This window comes from Glarea lozoyensis (genome assembly GCF_000409485.1).
Source record: "Glarea lozoyensis ATCC 20868 chromosome Unknown GLAREA11, whole genome shotgun sequence".
Lineage (NCBI taxonomy): Eukaryota > Fungi > Ascomycota > Leotiomycetes > Helotiales > Helotiaceae > Glarea > Glarea lozoyensis.
Genome location: NW_007360985.1, coordinates 1,266,144 through 1,290,584, shown reverse-complemented (window position 1 = coordinate 1,290,584; position 24,441 = coordinate 1,266,144). Strand labels below are relative to the sequence as shown.

The 24,441-nt window shown below is 45.8% G+C and overlaps 8 protein-coding genes across 8 annotated transcripts in view; 3 read left to right on the top strand and 5 right to left on the bottom strand.

The window, feature by feature from the left end:
* Nucleotides 1-168, bottom strand: part of GLAREA_11307 (RNA-binding, RBD) — a gene marked incomplete at both ends in the record, with an annotated part of 3,432 nt that extends 3,264 nt beyond the window's left edge. The window contains 2 exons of the mRNA XM_008079495.1: nt 43-84; nt 138-168. Coding sequence (XP_008077686.1) covers nt 43-84; nt 138-168 — 73 coding nt within the window. The remainder of the gene's footprint in view (nt 1-42; nt 85-137) is intronic.
* A 605-nt stretch (nt 169-773) lies between these two features.
* GLAREA_11306 (uncharacterized protein) lies at nt 774-1,628 on the top strand (the record flags this gene model as incomplete). The annotated part of the gene is made up of 4 exons (XM_008079494.1): nt 774-906; nt 975-1,088; nt 1,136-1,261; nt 1,315-1,628. The coding sequence occupies 4 exons, from the start codon at nt 774-776 to the stop codon at nt 1,626-1,628; spliced, it is 687 nt and encodes a 228-aa protein (XP_008077685.1).
* A 243-nt stretch (nt 1,629-1,871) lies between these two features.
* Nucleotides 1,872-3,351, bottom strand: GLAREA_11305 (CofD-like protein; the record flags this gene model as incomplete). Its single annotated transcript, XM_008079493.1, has 3 exons — nt 1,872-3,022; nt 3,097-3,179; nt 3,242-3,351. The coding sequence occupies 3 exons, from the start codon at nt 3,349-3,351 to the stop codon at nt 1,872-1,874; spliced, it is 1,344 nt and encodes a 447-aa protein (XP_008077684.1).
* A 907-nt stretch (nt 3,352-4,258) lies between these two features.
* GLAREA_11304 (RING/U-box) lies at nt 4,259-5,382 on the bottom strand (the record flags this gene model as incomplete). Its single annotated transcript, XM_008079492.1, has 2 exons — nt 4,259-4,455; nt 4,503-5,382. The coding sequence occupies 2 exons, from the start codon at nt 5,380-5,382 to the stop codon at nt 4,259-4,261; spliced, it is 1,077 nt and encodes a 358-aa protein (XP_008077683.1).
* Nucleotides 5,383-5,987: 605 nt separating this feature from the next.
* GLAREA_11303 (DNA/RNA polymerase) lies at nt 5,988-9,460 on the top strand (the record flags this gene model as incomplete). The annotated part of the gene is made up of 2 exons (XM_008079491.1): nt 5,988-6,165; nt 6,219-9,460. The coding sequence occupies 2 exons, from the start codon at nt 5,988-5,990 to the stop codon at nt 9,458-9,460; spliced, it is 3,420 nt and encodes a 1,139-aa protein (XP_008077682.1).
* Nucleotides 9,461-13,334: 3,874 nt separating this feature from the next.
* On the bottom strand, nt 13,335-15,676 carry GLAREA_11302 (uncharacterized protein; the record flags this gene model as incomplete). Its single annotated transcript, XM_008079490.1, has 2 exons — nt 13,335-13,994; nt 14,960-15,676. 2 exons carry the CDS (start codon nt 15,674-15,676, stop codon nt 13,335-13,337), a joined length of 1,377 nt encoding a protein of 458 aa, XP_008077681.1.
* Nucleotides 15,677-17,693: 2,017 nt separating this feature from the next.
* On the top strand, nt 17,694-17,906 carry GLAREA_11301 (uncharacterized protein; the record flags this gene model as incomplete). Its single annotated transcript, XM_008079489.1, has 1 exon — nt 17,694-17,906. The coding sequence occupies one exon, from the start codon at nt 17,694-17,696 to the stop codon at nt 17,904-17,906; it is 213 nt and encodes a 70-aa protein (XP_008077680.1).
* A 2,461-nt stretch (nt 17,907-20,367) lies between these two features.
* GLAREA_11300 (Ras GEF) lies at nt 20,368-24,383 on the bottom strand (the record flags this gene model as incomplete). The annotated part of the gene is made up of 5 exons (XM_008079488.1): nt 20,368-20,395; nt 20,515-20,785; nt 20,831-21,047; nt 21,095-23,428; nt 23,484-24,383. The coding sequence occupies 5 exons, from the start codon at nt 24,381-24,383 to the stop codon at nt 20,368-20,370; spliced, it is 3,750 nt and encodes a 1,249-aa protein (XP_008077679.1).
* Between the last annotated feature and the right edge of the window lie 58 nt (nt 24,384-24,441).

Genomic DNA, 24,441 nt, shown 5'->3' with positions numbered 1-24,441 from the left:
ATTAGCAAACGCCCAAACACAGCAGGCTCCGCAGGAACTTACAAATTGGCATATCCTCCATCTCATCAGCCCATGATCCGGTATCTGTGCTTCGTCAGTACGATCCCACCTCGGCGTTGAGGTTTTAGTGCTCTTACTCTCGTCAGTCAAGAAGGCCCCGAGGGACATCTTCTGCTGCTGCTCCTTCTTTTTAGGCGCTACACCATACACCGTCAGCGCTCTTTCTCATGTATTCGAATTGATCTCCTCATCCATCCACGCGTTCTTCGCAGTGCGGAGCTCGATCTGGAAGTAGCTCACCCATGATTGCGGTTTTTTCTCAACACTGCGCTTGACTGCGGGCCAGGCGCGTTGTCTATGGAAGTGGGAAGGAGGCTGTCGGGCCCTCCTAAAATTGATCGAAAGGGTTTCTGTTGCGAAATATCAAGTCCGTCGACTTGGTTGTGCTCGTGAACGTGGTCGTGGAAGTTGGAAGATCGGGCGAAATAGTTTAGCCCTTTACTTTTTGCCTGCCTACAAGCGCACTTCTTAGTTTTTGTGAATGCGCAAGGGTGCGCCTCGGATTGCGCTAGGATTGTTTAGGACAGATTAGCTGTCACGTGCTATCTCTCATCTTGAGATTCATGGATCCACTGCAAATCCTCTACAGGATGGGTGAGCCAAACTATATGTTGTGGTTTTGCTCATGATACTTGAAACTGAAAAGCGAGACCTACCACAATGATATCTAGTTTGTGGATGTAAAATAAATCCACTCAAAGAGCAAAAAAAATATGAGCCGAGAAGACCGTCCCAATGGCGGCCGAAGAACACAAACATACGAGGAGGAGGGTGCGAGGGATAGGAGGATACCTCAGGAAATATTGGATATAATAATGCCGGCCTTACAGATAGGTGGTGTTGCAGGTAAGAGAAGCCTGCCCTTCCCCGAAAAAATCCTCCTTCAAATATATATATCTAACACCCATCAACAGGAATATCCGGAACCATCATAGGAGGATTCGGCGGTGTAATCCGGTCAAAAACTCCAATTATATTCGCATTGGCATCAGGGATTCAGTGGTTTACTCTTGGTACCTCATTCTACGGTAAGTTACCCCCTCACACTTTACAGCTCAGATACTAACTCAACCAGCATCACGAAGCGCAATTCTGCACTCATGGACCAAACAAAAACCCTCACAAGAAATAACACCCTCAGATAAAATAAAAGCCAGCGCCCTAGCCGGTTCCACAGCCGGAGCCTTCGGTGGTCTCCTAAGTACCTTCCCCCTTCCCCCTTTCCCCTTCCCATTCCCATCTAACCCCCTCCAGGAGGACCCAAAAACATCATCCCCGGCATCCTAATGTTCACGCTCTTCGGAGCAACGGGCCAGTACATCTTCAACGTGCGCTCAGCGCGGCAACCTGACGAAGAGCAGCCGAACAACCACAGCTGGCTGAACTCGCGATGGAGTCCGATGAAAGTGCTGAGTGACACGGAGTACGACGAGATGCTGCAGGAGAAATTGCTTAAGGTGAATGCGCAGATTGCGATTATCGATGAGAATATTGCGGCGTTGAGGGAGGAGGAGGTGAAAGATAGGGAGGATGGTGGGCTGAAAAGTGATGTGAAAGCGACGAAATGAGGTGATGAAATGGTTGGAGCGAGGGATGGGTGAATTCTGTATAATTTTGTATGATATGTGGGCTTGGTTAAGGGGGTTGTCTATATATATATGTTACTGCAATTTTTGTATCCCATTTCGGTCTATGGAGCAACTTCGCTTATTGCTCTTCATCGGATCTAGGAAGCATATTGCCCATGTTATTTCTCTATTCCATTCATTTATTCTAGTATCATATATGGAAAAAGTCGTAATCTACTAAATCTACCGCTCAAGCGTATTCCTCCTCCCCCTCTCCCTCTCCCCCCGTCCAAGCACAGCCTCCAAAGCCTGCCCCAGCGCCATCCCATCATAAACCATGCCCCCACCCCCCATCTTCCGCCCATACAACCTCACCGTCTCAATTCCCCATCCCGCAAGTTCACTCTTATCCACCCTCGGCGTGCCCTCCCCCTGAAGATGTACCACGTGACTAACATACTCCCTATACTCGCTCTCCTGAATCTCTTCCTCGGCTTTACACGCCTGCCCAATCGCCTTGATGAAGTCTTTTGCGGTAAAGTCTCCGGAGGATAAACTGCGAGTTTCGCGGTCGATACAGCCGTTTAGGATGAGGATTTTGTATTCTGCACTGCGAACGCGTTCGCCGACGCCTTTGAGGACTAGGGAGGGGAGGATACTGGTGTATAGACTGCCGATGCTGTAAATGACTACACCGGCGGCGGAGATGGCATCTAGTACTTTTGGATTGGGTGTTGGTCGGATTTCCTGGCCGTAAGGATTTATGTACCAGATCCTCTGAATTGGTGATGGCAGGTCAGGTGTGTCGGATTTAGCGAATGTGATGTTTTGCTTTCGTAGTGTTGGGTGGGTGCCGGGGAGATTTGCGTCTTCGATGTCTGTAGCTAGGGAGACACGACGGGCGTGTGGGGATACAGCTGGAGCGGAGGTTGGTGCTGAGGGATGGGAGATTTCATTCTGGCCGACGATGACGGTACCATCTGTTAGGCCGGCGGAGATGTGATGAGAGAAATTGGAGTTGATAGCAGGGATGACGGAAACGTTTTGAGGGACGGAAGTTATGGCGCCTAGGAGGTAAATGGCTGATTCAAAGGAGCCAACGAAGAGACGAGCGCCAGTGAGGAAGAGGTTTCCGACGGATGCGGATTGGAAGTTGAAAATGCTGGATGGACGGGCTCTCTTGACGATTTCGAGGTTAAGATTATTGAGGAAGGAGCGGATTAGTTCTTTTTTGTGAGAGGGTATTGAGGTCCAGAGGAAGTGTGTTCCAAGGACTATGCTTTGCCATTCTTGTTCGGCGAGGGTTGGGGTGGAGGAGAGGCGGTGGTTGAAGAATGTGCGGATGGCTTCGTTTTGGGGATCTAATGAGGTGGGGATGAGACGGACGAGGCGACCTAAGAAGTGTAAGCTGTTGTGTAGAACATTCGAAATTTATGAAAGCCGTCAAATGGAAGATTGAATGACATACTCCTCACATCCCCAATACCCGGCCCTCCAAATACTCTTATCAACTCACTCGAGCTTCCACCATTATCCGAGATTGGAATAATGCTGTAGAACATAAATCAGCACTGATCTTAAGTTCTAAACTTATCCTCTTAGAATAAACTCACTAACTCAACTGGCCTCCCCTCCCACCCGCAATCTTCCCAAAAACATCAACCAAACTATTCGCCGCGCTCCCACCAGAAAACACAACTATATGACGTCTATTCGAGTTCATCTTGTCAACTCCCTTTTCTAGCTGTTTTGGATCTTCTAGTCATCTCAAATAAGTTGAAGATAACCTTGCTTTATGAGTTTATGAATTGCTGATAGGACACAGTTGCTCGTTGTTGATGTGATACTGCTCATTTGGCGAGATGAGCTAGTGAGTCAAACTGCTCGTATTGAATCCGAGGGACAATATGTGTTCGTTACAGAGTTAAATTAGGAAGGCTGTGTAAAGGAAGTGAGTCATTACTCTTTGCTCCTTGAATGTGAATTCAAAGGTCTATACTTTATGAGATATTGGGATACGTTGTTGTTCTGTTCGAGGTTAGCAGCTGGGCGAGGTTGAGATGTGGCATTATCACGTGCTCATTCCTCTGCCTTCAGCGGGTCTCTAACTTCTTGTGATTTCAGATTGTATTATTAGTTGATAATTGCATGTTCAAATCATTCGAATTTTTCTCTGGAATGGTGTTGAACCTACATAGCCACTAAAAGACAGAGTCAACCTAGGTAGCTAGTAATCCACATATCCAATTCGGAAACACTAACCGACACATTAAATAGTACCTACCTAGGTAGTCGAGATCACCAGTGCACATAGTCCGAGAATGGAAAGTAAAGCAATGGTTTTACCCTCGCTTTTGTGCATATCGAAAAGTGGACATGAATTGTAAATGGTTATGGGCATTTCAAGACCACTGCTATGTTCATTACAACCTAAGTAATTTAAAATAGACGGCTACCCAGAGGGCAATATATTCGCTCAAAGTCATCCTATCAAGACTCTAATATTCTATACAGGCGTCAGAAAACGTCGCTCTTAAATAAAACATTGGTATCATTGTTGGTCCTAATTCCATTGCGCCGAGGATGCATTCCCTGCCTTGAACCAAACTCCATGAAATATTACGCCCTGATCAATCAACCCGTCGCATTGGCTGTTTCCCTACCTTCTTCCGCGTCATGAGTTTCATTTCCAGAGCAAATATTCCCTTGCTTGGGAGTTTCTTGTCTCGTGGGGTCGGCATGGTAATTGCGGTTCTGCAAACTGGACAGCATTTCTTATCGCCAGCGTAGAGTGCTTGATGAAGGCATTCGGAGCAAAACATGTGCCCTTTGGGAGTCAGCATAAGTCTTGTCACCTTGAACAAAAGTACATACCACAATGTGTGACAGTCAGATCTGTGGGTTGATCCATGCAGATAATACAATTGAATTGTGCCAATTTTACTGGTCTTGTCGCCTCGTCCAGAGCTTGCTTCTTCGATAGCTCCGCAGCCTTCTTTGCTCGCAGATCCTGATATTGCTGTTCATTTTCCACATCTGCCAAATCGACCACTTCTACTTCTTCTTCTTCTTTTGGTGGAACGCTGGGACGATTCCTGGAAGGAGAGGCGGCCGTCCTTGCCACTTTGTGCCTGTTATGGCCTTCATCCGCATGTGGCGCACTTCTTTTTCGTTTTGTTAGACGTGATTGAGTGGGCGAATTTGTCAGGTCGACGATACTCGCTCGTCGAGTGCCTGTTCGTGTCGTGGCTGGCATGTCTGATGTTGTGTTTCTCGACTGTTCTTGATGTTCGATTTCGCTGAACCCCTCCAAATCGTCCAAGCCTTGCAGATCGTCGAGATCGATAAAGCTTCCGTATGGATCGGGCGAACTCGATATTCTGTACTGTTCTGTGAAAGAGCTTCGGCGAGCTCGTGGTCTTGCACTTTGTTGTTGATCTGATGGTGGCGGTTGACGTCGATGTGCTGGGTCTCGATCTGATGGTGGGGCGGAGGTGAGGTTGTTCGTTCCAGAGGTATTTGATGATGAAGCGCCCGGTTCGACGCCGAAAAACCGATGACTATCCAAAAATGGTGGGAGATCGAAGTCGTTGTCGACATCTATGTCTGGATTTATAGGCGGTAAACTCAGCGTGAGGTTGTCCAGATCATTTCCATCGCGGGCACTCCAAGGTGAATTTGCGTTGCTCGAACGGCCAGGGGTCTGCAAGGACGAATTTTGAAGGAAAGGCGCAAGCGAGGGTCTGCCGGCCATTGCACATTGAGCTCTGGTGGTCGAGGAATATTAAAACAGAAAAGAGCTAGAGCGAGGCCTCTCGTGGGCAATATAATGTATGTACGGGGTATATCGACCGTGGAGGAGAGAAGAAAGCGAAATTGTGAAGGAGCGACGTCAAGATGGTTGGGTTTCACGGAGCCAACCCGAAGAAGTCCTTTGGTGTGGCATTATTCATTCCCTTTGGGCGCATGTTTGGGTGGCCAAGCGGGACCACGGCACCTGCATCTGCTGGTAATCCGCTGTGAGAGGCGAGCGAAGAGGCCCGACAGGCCCGAAAATAGGGGCCCTCGTGCTGTAAACCGCCGTTCCAAATTCACGACTGGTTCAGGCCAGGGCAAGATGACGGCAACTTTACCCTTATCGATTACGGACCTTTTCGTTCGGCGTTAACACGACCGTCATCTGCAGCACAATCGCCGACAGCAGCAAAGGCAGAGAAAGTCAGGTCCCTTTTCGCGATTGACCTCCAGTAGTGCACGTCACGACCATCCACCACGGACATAGGCACCACACTCATCACAGCGTTGGACACCAATCTATTGCCATGCTGCGGTAACACACTATTGTACTAACAGCATACTATGCTTCTTTCAACACGCCTCGGTCGTTCCAGTAGACCTTGCGCAAGGCATCTGCGATTCGCAAGACAGTGTGCGCCTCGAGGAGGTCTTTCGAAGAGCTTGCGACAATGTAGATATCTTGCCACGGAAGCCGACTCCGCAGGGGTTGCTGGGAGCACAGCGGCTGCTCCTTTTGCAGGTGAATATGTTCTTTGTGCTGATTAATTTTCTATCTTTCTAACTTTGTGGCAGACTCCAAAGCACGCTTCAATGAAATAGGGGTACAGCAGTTGAGTAGTCACGTCTACTCACAGATCTTCAAGGATGGATGCCAACCAGCCCCGGAAAACCTCGTTGAGTTATCCAAGGATCATCTACGTCGCCATGAGCTTCTAGGGAAGAATACCGACAACACTCCTCCGATTTCGTTTGATCTTCCCGAACTTCAAGGCCGGACCCTTGACGAACACTTTTATAAACTTGGACTCGATGCCGCAGAACCATATCTCTCTAAGGCTAATCAATTCACGCGTGCGAACGCGCCTCCAAAGCCACGAAAATGGGTTCGAAGAAGTGGATGGACAAAGTATTTTGGGGATGGGACTTCGGAGGCAGTTGATGCGCCACAGGAGGATATGTTATGTTTTGATACGGAAGTAATGTGGAAGGAGAGTTCTTTTGCTGTAATGGCATGCGCTGTCAGTCCTACGCACTGGTACGCTTGGTTATCACCATGGTTGTTGGGCGAGACAGAGAACGATCGCCAGCTCATACCTCTGGGAGACCCAAATCAACATCGGATAATAATTGGACATAATATCGGGTACGACCGAGCGCGGATCGCCGAAGAGTACGACTTGCAACAATCGAAGAATAATTTTTTGGATACCATGTCCTTACATGTAGCTGTGAATGGAATGTGTTCACGTCAACGGCCGACCTGGATGAAACATAGGAAGAATCGAGAATTACGAGATAAAATTGCAGGAGAGACTGATAATGTGGAACTGGCCGGACTTCTTGGGAATAAGGCTCTGACAGAGGAGGAGGAGGAGCTATGGGTTGGTAGAAGTTCTGTCAATTCTTTGCGAGACGTGGCAAAGTTTCACCTCAATGTCAACATCGACAAAGCGCAGCGAGAATATTTTGGTGAGTTGGATCGAGCGGGTGTTCGAGACAAGCTAGACGAACTGCTGGATTATTGCGCTGCGGATGTCGATGTCACCCACCGTGTATACAAGAAAGTGTTTCCAAATTTTCTCGAAACTTGTCCGCATCCCGTCAGTTTCGCTGCCTTGCGACATCTTTCTTCCGTCATTTTGCCTGTTGATAAATCCTGGGAGGCATATCTTGGAAATGCAGAAGCAACATATCACAAATTATCGGATGCTGTTCAGGAGAGACTTGTGGCTCTTGCAGAAAAAGCATTAGCTATCAAAGGGGATTCGACACAGTGGAGCAACGATCCTTGGCTTAAGCAACTTGACTGGTCGGGTCAGGAAGTTAAGATGGTCAAAGGAAAGAAGAAGAACGATCCACCTCGACCTGCCGCACGGCAGAAGATGCCTGGAATGCCACAGTGGTATAAAGATTTGTTTATGAAGAAAGACGGACCTATTGGGTTGACTGTGAGAACACGCATTGCACCTTTGTTGCTGCGGTTATCGTGGGAAGGAAATCCCCTGGTGTGGTCTGACAAATACGGTTGGACCTTCAAAGTCGCAATAGAAAAAGCCCATGAATATCAGCAGAAGCAAATGCAGAAATGTACTGCTTTTGAAGAGAAGGATATGCATTTAAGAGATGACAGAAGTAATGCTTATTTCAAAGTACCGCATAAAGATGGCCCACAAGCAAGATGTGCCAATCCAATGGCCAAAAGCTACATGGCTTATTTCGAAAAGGGAATTCTGTCATCTGAATTTGCCTATGCCAAGGAAGCCCTCGAGATGAATGCTTCTTGTTCCTACTGGATCAGTGCGCGAGATCGGATCATGTCTCAGATGGTCGTGTATGAAGGTGATGGAGCGAAAGGGTCTGCACATGGCAAATCGACTTCAGAAACAGGGTATATCCTGCCTCAAGTAATTCCTATGGGAACAGTCACTCGAAGGGCTGTTGAAAACACATGGCTCACGGCCAGTAACGCCAAGAAGAATAGAGTTGGATCGGAACTCAAGTCGATGGTGAAAGCGCCTCCTGGATATTGCTTCGTTGGTGCCGATGTCGATTCTGAGGAATTGTGGATTGCCAGTCTTATTGGTGATGCTCAGTTTAAGGTTCATGGTGGGAATGCAGTTGGGTTCATGACCTTGGAAGGTACCAAGGCAGCTGGAACCGATTTACATTCAAGGACGGCAGGTATCCTAGGCATTACTAGGAATGACGCCAAAGTGTTTAATTATGGTCGAATTTATGGAGCTGGACTCAAATTCGCTTCTACATTATTACGACAGTTTAATCCCAGTCTCTCAGAGGCAGAGACCACGAAAGTTGCTTCCAATTTATACAAAGCTACAAAAGGTCAAAAGACGAATAGAAAGACTCTTCATAAGAAGGCTTTCTGGAGAGGTGGAACGGAGAGTTTTGTTTTCAATAAGCTGGAAGAATTCGCGGAACAAGAAAGACCTCGAACACCAGTACTCGGAGCTGGAATCACGGAGGCTTTGATGAGCCGCTTCGTTAGTACCGGTGGGTTTATGACTTCCAGAATCAACTGGGCTATTCAGTCATCAGGTGTCGATTACCTACATCTTCTCATAATCAGCATGGATTATTTAATACGCAGGTTCAACGTCGACGCACGTCTTGCAATCACTGTCCACGATGAGATCCGCTATCTTGTCCGCGAAGAAGACAAATACAGAGCAGCAATGGCACTTCAAGTCTCCAATATCTGGACACGCGCCATGTTCTCTCAACAAGTCGGAATCAACGACCTCCCCCAAGCATGCGCCTATTTCTCAGCAGTCGACATCGACCACGTGCTCCGCAAAGAAGTAGACATGGATTGTATCACACCCTCCCACCACACCCCCATCCCCCATGGCGAATCCATCGACATGTCCACCCTCCTCACTAAAGTTAATGCTACTCTCGACCCCTCCATCATCCCCACCTCACCCCCAGACCTCTCTAAAATCGCCTACACCCACCGCACACCCGTCATGGAAACCCTCGCCTCAAACCCCTCCCTCAATTTCCTCCGCGCGCAGATCACAAACGACGATAAAGAACTCCGCGATATCCTCAAAGACGAACGGAAGACTGTGGAATCAGCACCACCCGTCAAACGCAAAACAACGTCTACTACTAAACCAGTACGAAACCTCGTACCCTATCAAAATCATGCGCAGATGCTCGAGATGGAACAACCTTCTATTTCGGAGCTGCTAGGCAGTGGGAATTTCAGGAAGGGGTATGAGAATGGGAAGAAAACTTGGGGATGGGAACGACAGGCGGGGAGTCGGGCGAGACCTGCTACGAGGTGGTAAATGTCTCGACGCTGGGCATTGTGTATGATCATGAGATAGATGGATGGTTATTTGGGATTTTTCTTTTGTACCATCTTTGTGTGTATAGCCTTTTTTGTAATCTTGTAGGATGTGGTTGTGTTTACTGGGAATTTGTTGGATGGGTGGATGGATGCATTGAATGGCGTGGCGTTTTTGGGTGGGTTGTAGGGATAGGATGGATGTTTGATATATGGGATAGGAGGGGGAAGTTGGAATGGATTTATTTAATGAATGTGATTCCTTGAATTTGGGTGTGATTTGTGATATCGTTTTGTAAACTCGCCATCTTTGTTCTCCGACAACTAGGATCTCAGTGCCTAGGTAGTTGATCTCACTCCACAATCCTCTCAAACCCGGTAATAAAATTCGGATTCATATCACATCATCACTTCGACGTCCTTCAGATCTTTGTCGCAAAGGATTCCAGTACACAAAGAGTTACTAGATCTTCCCCAGACCTGGATTTTCCGCTTCTCTGTTAGGAGAGATTGAGTTATATACCTGTGAATCTATATTGCGTTATAGAGTTTGGTTTGTGTGGTGGGTTCTCTGTTGCTCCTTTTTACAGAGAGGGTCGGGAGGTGGGGGGTTGCGGTTTTGTGGCCGGGAATGTGACGTGGTATGGATATGTTTCGTCTCGGAACGAAAGTATCTGGGGATGTTGGTATATAGGATGTGGATTTGTGGTTCTCCTTCCTATCATCCTTTCCCCCCATCTCTCTACAAACATATTCTTAATCTTCCCCATGGCTTCTACGCATATACTTGCTAAGACTCGCACTGCTATATACAAATAACGCAAAAATGAAATTCGGGAGAAAGTTTTTTGTAGTGGACTGGCGAGACCTACATCGAGGGTTTTGAGTAAGCATCTGTCTAATGAGGTATACGGTTAGTGGGTTCTCGTGTTTGCTTTGTTATATTCTCGGCAAATAATAGGTAATGAAGATGGAGAAAGCTGTAGTAGGTGTTGCGTTATACGAGTTTAGAAGCGTTAAGGTAGAGCTATATAGAAGTACGTTGTCGGTAGCTAAACGGGCACTGCTGAATCTAACGAAAAGACAAGGAAGGGACCGCTTTGTATACCTAAGGTACGTAGGCTTGTATTGTATTCGAAGCTTTACGAATCGTTAGTTTTACTTACATTATATATTGTAGTCTAGTTTTCCCCATAATGCGCTGGTACTTGATTAACATAATAAATATTAGTAGATAATCAATAACATAGGATAATCGAGGTTAAAGATTATTTTCGTTATACCGTGTGCTTAGGTTGTTAAAGCTGTAACTATTATTTACTTTTAATTACAACCTATGACTAGTACTTTTACATCTAATGATAGAAAAATTAGTTGTTCAATTCTTAACTTTATGAAGTGCTGTTTCTTTTTACTAGAAGTCGCAATCTAGTGAGTCTTCTAAACAATTTTGAAGTTGAATTTGTAAATAGACATCTATCAGTGTATTGCAAGTCTGATGAGCCACCCTTTAAATCATCTACGTTTAGTAATGTTTAGAACCCTGAACTTATACTCACCTTCTCTATTAAATATATTTCTCCTAAAAAAAACACACAATAAAGGGTCTTTAAACAAATTAATTAAGAAAATCGAGCTTCTAGATAAAGTTTATCGCTATCCTATTACGTGAACTTGTCCCGTTACGCTTGTATCACACTAGTGCATCTAATGCCTTTCAGACATGATCTTGTATCTGCACCTCTAAGTCTCTTATTCGCTGGCATCCGTGTAAGTAGGTAAATCTTGAGTTGTGTCGTTGTGACATTTTGGAGTTTTGGGTTATTCTTTATTAGACTTTCTGTTGAGACTAACACCAGGTCTTTTGTATTTAAGAATTATGTTTCATAAGTGAAAGTCACGAAAGGAAGTTTGTTTCATAGCTATTTGTCGCCAGACTGACGAGTTCAAAATATGTAATTAGTGAGGTGAGCATCGACGTCGAGTGTACAGACTTGAGAAATTGGGCTCGTGATCAAGCACGTATTTAGACTTTTGTCCTATCGAGTTTCTACCTCCCACCAAGGGAGCTATCAATGGCAATAGTAGCGTCTCTGGTGGGGCACGAAAAAGAAGGCCTACTTTAGTAGATCCAATTTCTACAATATATTAACGAACGTATTAGCTTTCTGTAACCTGAAAAAGCTGCTAAGTTTCTAGTTATACTATTCCTAAGTCGGAAGATCTACAAAAATGCTTAAAAAGGGTGTTTGTTCCTGAAAAAGTGATGTGGAAGGCAAATGTTCTAATTTCATGAGTATTGGCCAAGTGTGCCGAAACAGCGTTTTTTATCTATATGAATACTTCATCCTCTTTGTTCTTTTATTATCAAATTCATTAGGATTGATCAACTGTCCAAATGGTTACAGTCTACTATAGTTGATTTATGGATAGAGAAGATTCTAGTGTAGTTAGCATATGCGAAGTCTGAAAGTGTACATTTACTTATCTATCTTTCGAGAGTATTAAGTGCCAAAAAGGTCGACATTCGATAATTCCATACAACGAGAAAGGTAATTTATGGGTTGTAACTAATAAGGCTATCCTTAATTACAACTACTATTACCAATTTAGACACCCTTTTAACAATATTGATTTGGCAGTCAATCACTTGTAAACTAGAAGGTAGACCTCTGTTGTCTATGTTGAATAGTTTGTTTCTTGTTTTATAAGCCGACGGAGCATGTTGAAGCACCCCTAGACTATTTACGTTTGTTGGTCTGTAGAAAAGACTCGTCCCTGCCCCTCCATCAAAAGACAAAATTACCAAAATCAAACAGATAGGTCTGAGAAAATACTAGAGAAAGCTAAAGAAAAGAGGCGTGAGCCGTAGTCTTTATGCCATTGGCTAAAGAAAACCCAAAGAAAAGAATCGTACGCCGTAGTTTGTATGCCATTTACTCAAGAAATCCCAAACAAAAGATCTGTAGACCGTAGCCTTTACGTCATCCTTTACGCCATTTGAAGATAGAAACATCCGAAAACCTCCCAAACACTTAAGTTTCTTCCATAGAATTACAAGTACACCCTAAAAGGGTGTATGCCGAACCGAACCATTGTTGGAGTCGTAAAACAAGTATGATCTTGTTCAAACAGCTTGCTAATTTCGGCGAGTTGCTGTGGAAATCCAGACTTCCGGTCCTCCGTCTAATTCCTTGCGGCTGCCGTTGGCATCCATGCTAAATGCAAAACAAAGGGAACTAAGAAATTGTGGGAATTAAACAGGAGAACGCAGGATTTGTCTTTATCCCCGAAACTAGATGGGCCGCCATAATATGTTTCTATCTTCTTTTTCTTTTGGATCTTCGAAGGCAAATATGAACGTGGTGTGTGAGTTGTCTTTTTCCTCGGCAGGAAACTTGTAGCGTAGTAGACTGATGAATAAACGCAGGCCTGGTAAATGAACTCTACGACTCTCAAGTCGCGTCGACATAGGGGTATGTATCCCGGATGGTGTATTATCATCAACTTGAGGTTCCATGATGTCTTTTGACATGGCGGTCGCGGTTATCCTTTCGAGTAAACTTCTCGCTGCATCCGGGCTCCGAGCAGGCGATCGAGCCACTTCCATGGACAGTTTCCTCGTGTCGTCTAAGGTCTTTTGAGAGTGAGAACCCATCTTTCCTGCTGCAGGATGGAAGCGTGCACTTGAAAAGTCTTTTGTGCGCTTTCAAGTGTTTCCTAATTAAATTTCGAGTCAGTAAGAAAGTTGTAGTGAGAGGCTCAGCAGTATTTTCCATGTGGAAAACTCCTAGACATTGGAGGGCAATACATCAAGAGTCGCCCTGCCTTTTGTGTCCACGTGGAAAGGGGGTAGGAAGCATCAATTGGGGTGCTTAACTGAGGTCACAAGGGCGACGAAAGTTCTTCTTGCAAAGTTTGCAGCTCAGACTTAGGTTGTTCTGGAGTTGAGGCTCAGGGAGTGGAACTCTAGGGACTTGATCTTCCAATGTTTTGTCAAAGGTAGCAAGGCCAGTGTCAAGCTGTGTTTGGCTTACGACTGGATACTTTGAAGATTGGTAACTTGATTGGAATGATGTACTCTCCGAGACCCCAGGAACAGAACCGCCAGCAGTTATCACTGTTTTGTCGTTGATAAATGATGGATATCTGAACCAGGAAGGTGGATTACCAGTTGGAGTAGTGAACACTTGAAAATGTTGATTGAAGTTTGATTGCGGAAGCTCTGGGGTAACTTGGGCTGTTCCAGAGCTCGCCCCGTTCAATGAGCCTGATGCTGGTGAATGGCGTGGTAGCAGTTGAGATAGGTGTGGTTTATGTGCCAAGGGTGAAATTGTTGGAGCGGCGTTTACATGCCCTTCCAAATAACCGTCTTCAAACTGTTCGAATTGAGGATGAGAGAGATCTTGAATCGGTGTCTCATGAGAAAAAGAAGATGTATCGTCAAGAATAGCGTTTAAGTCGATGTTTGGACAATAACCTTCCGTGCCTGAAGACCAGAATACTGGATCCTCGACATAGGAAGGGAGACCGTACTGGAAATAGTTTTCTAAACTATGGTCATTGAACTCTCTCGAGATTCTTGATGCACGGAGACAGATAGTCTCCGTGCGAGAATCGCCGAGAGATCAGAACAGGCTTGGAAGTCAAGGCAGTTCTGGGTGTGGCAGATACAGGATAAGTATGAAGATGCACACTTATCCCCGCCGGCTCACTCTAAACCAAAAATATTAGCAGTTTCCTTCTCAGCGTATGACATTTGAAAGGCAGAAAGTATTTGTTTGCTGTAGGTAAAAAGGGATGGTGGAGGGAATGTGCAGGTTGCATGCAACTTTCAGGGCACAATGCTTGCACGAAGGAAAGTAAATGAACGAGCTGCTTGGAAAACCTCGATGACTTGTCGAAATTCCATGTAAGCAACTATTTCGAATGTACAGTACTAGGCGGTGATTCAAGTCCATTAAGCGAGAACACCAAAATTATCTTTTCACACCCACGACTTAATTAAATCGTAACTTAATCAATTCTATAGCTATCCCTAAACAAATTGTATCATTTGATTCGCGTGTGTCTATTCTATAAATCCTACTACTAGGATTTCTCCGCGCGACGTTGCGGGGCCCTAATATTTAGTATGCCAGCCACCGGCCTCGAAACAAGCCTCGATTCTGGACGGCATACTCTCTACTAGACTCTCGAATAAGGAGTTAGGTAAGGCATCCCACGCTTTAGATAAAGCATCTTCAAGGGCCTCTCTATCGGCCTCCGAATTCCCTTTTCCATTCCAGAGATCTGGGAACATCTCACACACAAGTTCTTTAAGTGCTTTCTAGGCGTGCTCAATCGGGTTCAGGTCCGGGGAGTAAGGAGGCCAATCTGTAAGACGAATACTATTCTGAATAAACCAGTCCCGGACCTTATGAGCCGTGTGAATCGGGGCATTATCCTACATAAATACTAGGCCATCCTGGTAGTGAAATAGTAGGTTATTCTCTAATACCTCGATGTAGGACGATGCCGAGTACCCTTGTTTCTTTGACTCAAAGTCACGGTCTATAATGTATAGTGGCGTCCTCTCTCCATTGCCCCAAAACATTGCCCAGACCATAATCCTTAATCCTTTTCCTTTTTTATAGGTTGAGACGTTCTTTAGTATCCATTTCTCAACCGGTATTCCAAAGACCCAGATCTGCTTTTGGCCTTTGCCCCGCTCTGCCGAACACTCATTACTCCACATATATTTCCTCCACCTTTCTACATCCCAATGCCTTCTAACTTGTGCCCATTCGTATCTTAGAAGGGCAATCTCGTCTGTGAGTTCGGGGCGCTTCTTTACACGCCAGTGGTGTAGCCCATTCTTACGCGCAAGGTCTTTAATCCAAGTATTCATACATTTAAGCCCAGTTTCCGCCCGGCGCTCGTCAAAAGTCATTTTTGGGTGTAATCGTAAATTGCGTAGCATAATTCGACAGTCCCGTTCCGAATAAATCTTTGGTCCGCTAGGCCTCTTCTTAGAAATACCCTCGGGTTGGTGATTCTCGTTAGCAATGGTCGACTTAACGGCTGCTAGTGACACTCCATACTCGCGTTCGATAGAACAATTTCTCTTGCCCGATCGGTGCGCCCCAATAATCTGCCCTCTAGTATATGGGGTAATGTCCTTCCCACGGTGTGAATTCCCATTTATAGGACCTAACGGAGTGCGTTGAGGTGGCATATTAAATAATTGAAAAAAAGGTGTATTAATGATAAAACGCGTCGCGTCGGCAAAATCACGGAAATGGACTTGAATCACCGTCGCTTACTGTACTTACAATGTGGGCAGCGGGGGTTGGAGTTGGAAAAGCTGATGATGCTTGCGAGCTGAAGTGTAAGATGATCGCTTTTTGTTTTGTTGAGAAAATGGATAGGAAAGTGAATCGAGAAGTAAGCGGGAGGCCACTGACTTTTGATCAATTCATGTACAGTTACACACAGCCTTGCGATGTATGAACCACAATAGCCACTTTCAAGAGGCCACCCATGAGGCTACCAATCCAAGCCTCTGCGTTGGTGGCCTCTATCTTACGATTGGCAGTGGACACTTGGCGAAGCACAGATTAGGTACTTCATAATTGGGAGGCCACCAGTTCAGCCGCCTTTGGTGGCCTCCAGCTCCAGATTGGAAGGAAAACTGTAAGTGGCGGAGGCCACCATGATCTGTGAAGCCGAGTACGATTAAATAACCCCTGACAAGGGACAGCAGGTTATTAAACCTGTGTCAAGGCACATTTGAAGTCTTTTGTCAATGTCGAAATGCGCCTATCCTCCGGACTAGCCATTAGATGACAGAGATGGGCGCAGGCTCTGATAGGCCAAATGGTAGATGGAAAAAGCAAAGCATGTTGTGCTTGTCTTTTATCGTTCGCCAGCTTCTTTCGTCTCGAAGCTCAATCGGGGCGAGCAGATCTGATGGAAAATGACGTTGAGTTGTTATGTGATACTTGTACATCAGATGAAGATGTGGGAAGACGATAAAACTCAAACATTATCGGCTGAAATATCACATGACGTTTTGCATAACATTCGTTGTTGACCTTGAAAGAATATAAGTCTAATTATACACTACTAACAGCATAGTGTAGTGAGAATTTCCAGGATATGATCTAGATAAAGTCAACTTCCCATAAAATTATTACTATTTGTCGGAACGATTGAGCTTCCTGGGATTAGTGGCCAGCTAAAGAAAGAATCAATTCAGACTTAAACTCAGACTATACTTTAGACCCTTTTGACAAGTTCAGAGGTCGCTTCGGAATTGGGCAAGTCAAAAACATGACTCAATATAGATTTGTCCTGGAATTGGGTTTGGAACACCCTATGAGATTGTACGACCAATCCGACCTAGAGACTTGGATGATAACAGTATGCAAAAGTCAGGGAGGCCTCCAGGCATAGTTTCTTCTCTCACATACTCCGGTAAAGAAAAAAGCGAGGGCCTCCCTGTGTTAAGCTTTGATTGTTAATAAGATAATAAGACGGAGAAGGCTTGGCCTGGTGGCCTCCTTGTGTTCAACACGTGGAGGCCTACAACTTTTAACGACAAGGGGGCCACTAGATAGACTTTCCAAGGTTGGCCTCCTCATCTTCAAGCAAAGTGAGGAGGTTGTAGGCCTCCCGGCTTTTGTGTCTTTCTACAGTTGAGGCCACCATTTGCTGCAGTGGTGGCTTTTCCAGATAAATCCTATAAAGTAAGGAGATTATCTCGATCCAAATTACTTTCTATAAATCAATTATCTTACAAAGTCCACACAAATTTTTCCTTCACGCAAATTCAAAGACGTAACTACAACAATGAGTTCAAAGAATCAGAACCCCTCTCGATCCCACAGGTAGGAATATGATAAGGTTCACTCAAATTGTGTTCATCAGTAGTAATCAATTACAACAGAAGTTCTCAGACAAACTCCAATCATTCAAAATCAACTCCCAAAAAGCGAAATTCGGGTCCCAAGTCGAACGGAACATCTCAACAAGTTGCCAAAGACAACAACACGCTCTACCAAAACTCACGAGGCTCAATCTCATCCTCCAGATCGTCGAATTATTACACAACGCGCCAAGACATCACCTTACCCTCTTCTCAGATCTCACATCACAACACAAGCGCAACCTACCAAGAGCACAATTCCGCGACTTACACCAACGATATCATAGCCGGTGTAGAAAGCTTAGGCATTGATGTGTCTTCTCATATGCAAGAAGCGTTCATCAATGTACACGGAAAGAGCTGGCCGAATGTCGATCACTTGAGTGAAGCGTCGGTTATGAGTGGTTCAACTTGTATAGAGCTTCAGGAGACAGAAACCGAATATGAACCTGTGAGTTGGAGTGTTGATAGCGGTAATGTACATGAGTGTAGTCCCGGGGGTTATTATTATGGTATTGGTGCACAGTTTGAGCAGTGAAGAGCGTTAGATTTGATTGAGTAATCACCTGGATTTTAAGAATGGTATCAAGTAAGAAATCAATAAACTGGTTGGCATGAAGTAGAGGACATCTTGAGTGAATATGCAAGAAAATGTAATGAAACAATCATAATGCAGACAAGAGAGAAAGCCTGGCCATGAACACACATCCTGTTACAAGCTAGTTCTGATTAAAACAAGAAATACCGAGTTTCCAGCCCAGAATCACTTACACTAAACGACTCAACTACTAGATCGCTCATCCGACCAAATCACGATTACCAGATTTTATTCCCACAATATTTCGGCCAGAAAATAGCTCGCACCTCCCAAGTCCAGAGGAATGAGTGAGTCTAAGTTGCGATAAATCGTCGTGACCTCTCAACACGTCCAACTCCTGCACTTAAGTCGACATTCTACTTACCTTGATAATTCCCTCTACTATAAACCCATATCTCCAGCATCCTACAGTCTCTATCTCGCCTCTAGCCCTACATCCCATCATAACAAAATCTTACATCGATCATACACCCTCTACTCTGTATACCCCCGACCCCTCGCTTATCCCATTTCCCAATAGGATCAACACACCGTGGCAATCCTCATCATTCAGCACCACTCTTGCCTTTCCATCATTACATGAACACTGTGAAAAAAGAAAACGTTGAGTAAAAGAACCAGAAAAATACAAGAGCAAATCGTATAGGATAGCGAGTCTATATCGTAGCACTAGGACTTATCCTGTGACATAGATGTATGAGCATGTGAACATGTACTTACTAACGCACTAAAAGTCGTCAACAATTTACCTAGCAAGTACAGTCTATCAAGCATCCTTCTCTCACACATACAAAAATACATAAAGCTACGAAAATAAAAGCTACGAAAATAAAAGCTACGAAAACTCATTTACCCGCTTCAGTACCACGCAACTGGAAGAAAAACCTACTATCCAATCCATCCCTCACCCACAAAAAAAACCTACACAATACCTCCCATTCATCCACCAGAAACAAGCCACCCCCAACCAACCCGCTCGCAGTCCATCGACCATAAGCCTCAAAGCATCCTCTTCTCGTCCCACGTGCACCCTAGAAGCAATGGGGAAATGCATATGACCTAGGTCGGTGATTAGCCGTCTCGGTACCACACCATTGGAAAAACCTAAGCACAGATTACCCACTCAAAGGGATCTTCATTCCCGCATCAAATCAACCTCTCCCATTCCCATTCCCACACCACAGCATCCTCTCATACCCAACATCCCTCCATCCCTCCCAAATCTCTCACCTCCAGATCCAAAAAACCAAACAACCCAACGAACCACCCACCCATCCATCCATCTAGCGGCCCATCAACCTCAATTTCCCGGTAAACTCACCCACCCAACTTCCTAAGCATTTATCCACCACCCAACTCTACAACCACACAACCTCATCCAACCCGCGACGCGCCTTGTATCCATCCCACCCTATATCCACTCACCCAATATACATCCATCCACCCAATATACATCCATCCGCCCCAGTCACACACTCACCCATAACCTCCCCATCCCCGGGCATATGCACCCCGCATTTCGCTAATTCAACCTTACCAAGTAAAAAATACCCATGACTGCTCCAAGTCCTTCTCCCCCATCTCAACATAAACGGCCAAGACCGATTAAGTAGGCAACAGCAGTGGAGGTATATTAGTATAATAACCGAGCAACCCCCTCCCCTCCCCATGCCATCCATGCCATCCCATCCCCATCGAACTCACCATACGCCCATCAAGCCTCGTCATCACATCACAGCATCTCACAAAACCCGCGAATCACCAAGAAACCCCCCCCCCCCCCCCAAAAACCAAAATTGGAACGTTTGAAAAAAGTTCTACCATTTCCCTAACTAACATAACCCACGAATTTACATTCATGTCAATTCCCTGGCCCCATTCAAGCCATCCCCACTGACGCCATCATCCCTAAACGGTTCCCAAATCATAATTTGAACTTGTTTATAATTATCTGGGGCCCCAGAACCCCAAACCCTGAGTCCCAAAATTGGTAATTTGTAATTGTGTAAGTGAGAAGAAAAAAAGAATCAATCCATTCCATGATTCAACGCCATCTATGTCGTGCCTGCTCATGTTTTCCATCATCGAGATGGGTGTGGTGTGGTTGTACCACACACGGTTAAATCTCCTCCTTGTGAGCGAGCAAAAAATTCCGAGGACCATGTGAGCCGCACTAGTTAAAACACCTCAAAATGCCGGGTATCGAAATAATTGGTGTGGGTGAGGTTGCAATAGCTAGATTTGTTCTAGCTTGTTCGTGTGTTAAATAGCAAATTTGTAATCAGGTTGCAAGGATATGTGTATCGTACAGCCATTAAATATATGCCGCAGGTGCGGTCCGTGGTGGGTAGATCGTGGCGTATGTGTGTAGCATAAGGTTGTGCTATTGATCGGGGATCATTTAGAGGAATCCGGATTCGGCCAAAACTCTGTTATTCCACGAGTAAGCACGTTTCTTGGCCAAGATGGCTTGCAAGCATTTCATTTTTCCAGCGGCTACTAGAGCATGAAAGTGCCGTAATACGTTGTAGGCTGCAGTCTAACATACCTCACTATCTTTTCATCCTCTCTCTCACGAGGTTCTACCGACAGACTCTTCTCGTACATCTCATGCACATCTCCCGCAGCTTGCATGTTACTCAAAATATACTCTTGTAGCTCAACTACGGGCTGAAGTGAGTATGGCACGTTCTGATACTGCTGAATATCACGAATAACTTCGGCTGTCTTGGCACGCTTCGCAAAATTTATCAAGGACGACTTCTTGATGATGGATGGAATACCATCCTCAATGAATGTGAGGTCGGTCAGATAAACACCTAGATTGTAAGAATTGACACATCCAAACGTGGGGATTTACTCACCAAAGAAAGGAATGCACGGAGGGTTTGCCAGATGCAGGCTCTCTCTGTATTCGCCAAAATTCTTCGTACTACCCATAAGTTTTCGCATACTCTCAAGCACGGTCAACGTCTTGGCGGGGACTTGATCCCATGTACGCTTCAAGCGATGGATCGGTGCTGTGCTTAGAGCCGAGATGATGGATGTAAGAGTCGAGTAATTGTTGTATTGCCGACATTTCTGTTTATGTTAGAGATTGAAGATATTTAGAAGAGCCGAAAACATACATCTGCTACCTGAACAAAATGCTTAATCACCACAACCCGCTTCTTGACGTCCAATTGTGTCAAAATCATTTCTGCTACCCAATTCGTCAATTGATTCGAATGGAGAATAAGAGCTTTGACGTTTGGCGCAGGCTCTGGATCTCCATCCCTAAGCTTCTTTTGCCATGTCTTACTCAAGCACTCTGTGGGCTTGATTTTCCCGTAGAGTTTTGATTCAACAATAGTCAGCTGTCGTGCAAATTCGGTAACGTCGATATCCAGAAATTTGAGCTTTTTCATGTTCTTGGGCATGATCGGTTGAGGTGTAGATTGGCTTAGTGTCAAGACTAAACGTCTGGCTGTTGGATCTTGCCCCCGAAGTCGTTGCTCCAAAACCGTCATCAATGGACCGGATCCTGGCGTCTCAGCGGTTTTGACAGTATCTCTAGCAAACGTGTAAACATCACGCACGAGGGCTTTCGTCTCCTCGCTTTGATCTTCCATCCAAAATGACTCAAACCAACTCTTGAGGATATTGACAACGCGCAGTCTGATGAGTTTCTGCTTGAGATCCCTCCAAGCCAGATAGTCTCCCTGAGCCATACCTTCCGGAGGCTGGATTTGGAATCGCTTTACTAACAGTTCAAAAAGTTCTCTGGCAGTGGTGAATGATCGATATGTCAGTAGGAAAGTGTTGTTAAAGGTCGGTTCCAGTCTGTCGTGCCGAGTTAACTGTTCAACTAGAGCCAACAAAGTTCCTCCCTTCAATGTAGGCGGCTGAGTTTTGTTGTCATATGCGATGTCATCTTCGTGATCAAGCTTCAGACAATCTGGAGTATCATCAGTGGGATCTTTTTGAATTGGCTCGAAGATTGGCTCTCCGTGACGAGGTAATTCACCAAAGAATCTTTCAGCCTTCTTGTTATCACCCGGCCGATATGGCACTGCTCCATCCCCTACGGAGTACGAATTCGGCGCAGGCGTAAGGTTTGGGCGGATTATTGCCTGGACCCGAGCAGAACCAGTTCTCTGGTGTGATGGCTCGTAAGATATACTCTCTGCTCTTCGCGAGACCCCTTGACGACTGTCTTCTCGCGGAGGTGGGCCCCGGTTTCCTTGTTGTATTGCCATTTGTACCTGTTCACCCAAAAGTTGAAGTGAAAAGCCCACATGCGATGAATTTGTTTCTAGCTGCTTGGCACATTGCCGAACATAACTCAGTCGGCCTTCCAAGGATTCTCCGCGAACTTCAGCCCATTCATCACCCAAAGGTCCCGCCACTGCTTGACAGCCCAGGATCAAATCAGACATATTGTCATATAACCCCTGCTTGTATGCCGAAAAGTCTACAAGTTGTGGGTTCTGGAACGAGTTTGCCAGTGATGACAGATTGACAGACTCAATGGCCGCAATCCAAGGTTTGAACACTTCCAATACTCTCTTGCAGGCCGAGCAAACATTGTTTCCAATTATTTCGTGCCTGTAAGGCGTGATGATCTTCTCCGTGACAAGCAAATGCTCTTCCAACTTTCTGATACTAGCGATCAACATCCTTTTGAGGTCATCGAGTCGAGCCGCTAACTGCGGGTCGAGGGTGGCAGAAGGCTCCGGGTGAGTTTCATCTTCGTCAATGAAATTCGATTTCAGCGGGTCCCTGGATCCCAGTCCATTGTTATGCCAGCTGCCTCCAGTAGTACTTCCAATAACGAATCCCGGTAACAAGCGGGGAATATCTTCCCCGCGCTGCTGTCTCGCAACTTCTACGTAACTAAAGACTCCCTGAAGTACTCCATCGGCTTCTTGGAGACACTTCTGATATGATTCTGCGTTAGGCCAATCTGCAGCGGCAATATGTGATGAAATAACCAATTTAGAGAATTTCGACATCATGTCCCGGAAGTGAGGGTACAGTGCTTTGTTAGTTGAGATGATAGATGGCTGTCCAGAATGATTGTCAGTTGTCCCCGATCCGGCAGCAAGGAGTAATCGTAGATGGTCAGAAATATCTTCCGCTCGGCGCACATATTCTGAACGCTCCCCATTGATGATTGATTCCCTATAACGATCGATGGCTACCTTCATATTTGATACCAATCTATTCCACGTTAGTGGGGCCACTGATCCATCGTCGAAGAATGAGCGCGGCAATGTTGCAGCGTGTGGAGGACCCGTCGCTGGGGCAGAGGTGAACGAGGTTGTTGAAGGCCCTGTCATCGCCATGGAATTTCCTATCGACAAATTGGTATTTATGTAAGGATCACCGCGTGTTCGAACAGCAGGAGAGTTCCCGTTGATTGAATCCATCGAAGTAGCTGGCGATATACCACCGGAAACGAACGACCGTCGCGATCTTGGCTGTGAAAAAATTAGTAGTGAAGGTGAAGGTGAAGCTTGCGCTGTTGAACCATACCATCACATTGCCCATCAAGGATTCACCTTCGCGTTCCGAAGCCGAGTTACCAGAGTCGTCCTCTTCTTGAATATAGCCTCGCGCCATCATTTCTGGTGGTGGCCTGGTCTTATCTGGAATATTAACATTCATACGGTTCCGAGGGCCATCTTCGTTCGCAGAGGAAGGCGACTCGAGCGGCAGCTCCATACTGCTCTGGCCTGTTTCAGTATTAAAATAAAATAATCTGCCATCGGGTGTTGCTTGTGGTATCCAGAAATCAGCTCTCGTCCTATCAACCCTATCACCATTGGTCATCCCCATAGGTAGCTGCGAGCCATCGTCTCCTCCAGAATCACCCTCGTCGTCCTCGTACTGATCCTCGTATTCCTCCGACTCGTCTTCATCCTCGGCTTCCTCGTCGTCGGTATGGCTCGATCCATTTAAATCTCCGGCCGCTGGATCGTCAGGGTTGACTATGACTGAACAATAGTTGCTGGGGAACCAGCCTCGTACACCGTTGATCACTCCATCCCACCATCCACTTTCCAGCTGTGTGATAACCTGTATAACATCTCCTTCGTGAAAACTCAAGCTCGTAAGATCATCGGCTTCATAATCGTAGAGCGCTCGCACGTACATCACCGGCTGCGGCGCATTTCCTAGGAGGCCGTTCATCACAGGTGGCGATCTGCGCCTAACGGCAGCCTTGGTCCTTTGAGCAGCTACGAAACTATTGTTAGAGGAAGGCGATGAAGACTGTTGCGATCGAACTGGCGACTGAAATTGTCGCGGGGTCTCTTCGGAGAATTGTGTGACTGAGTTGGCGATCTGCGTCTTGTTGGTGGTATAGTTCTTATTGAAAGTTGGGTTCTTCTTCTGGTCAGAGAGTATGCCGTTGCTGCGGATGGTCATAAGCATCGTGAGGTACTACTGGGCGCAACAGGCTGCGTCAATTCATTGTCGCGGCGATTTCGTC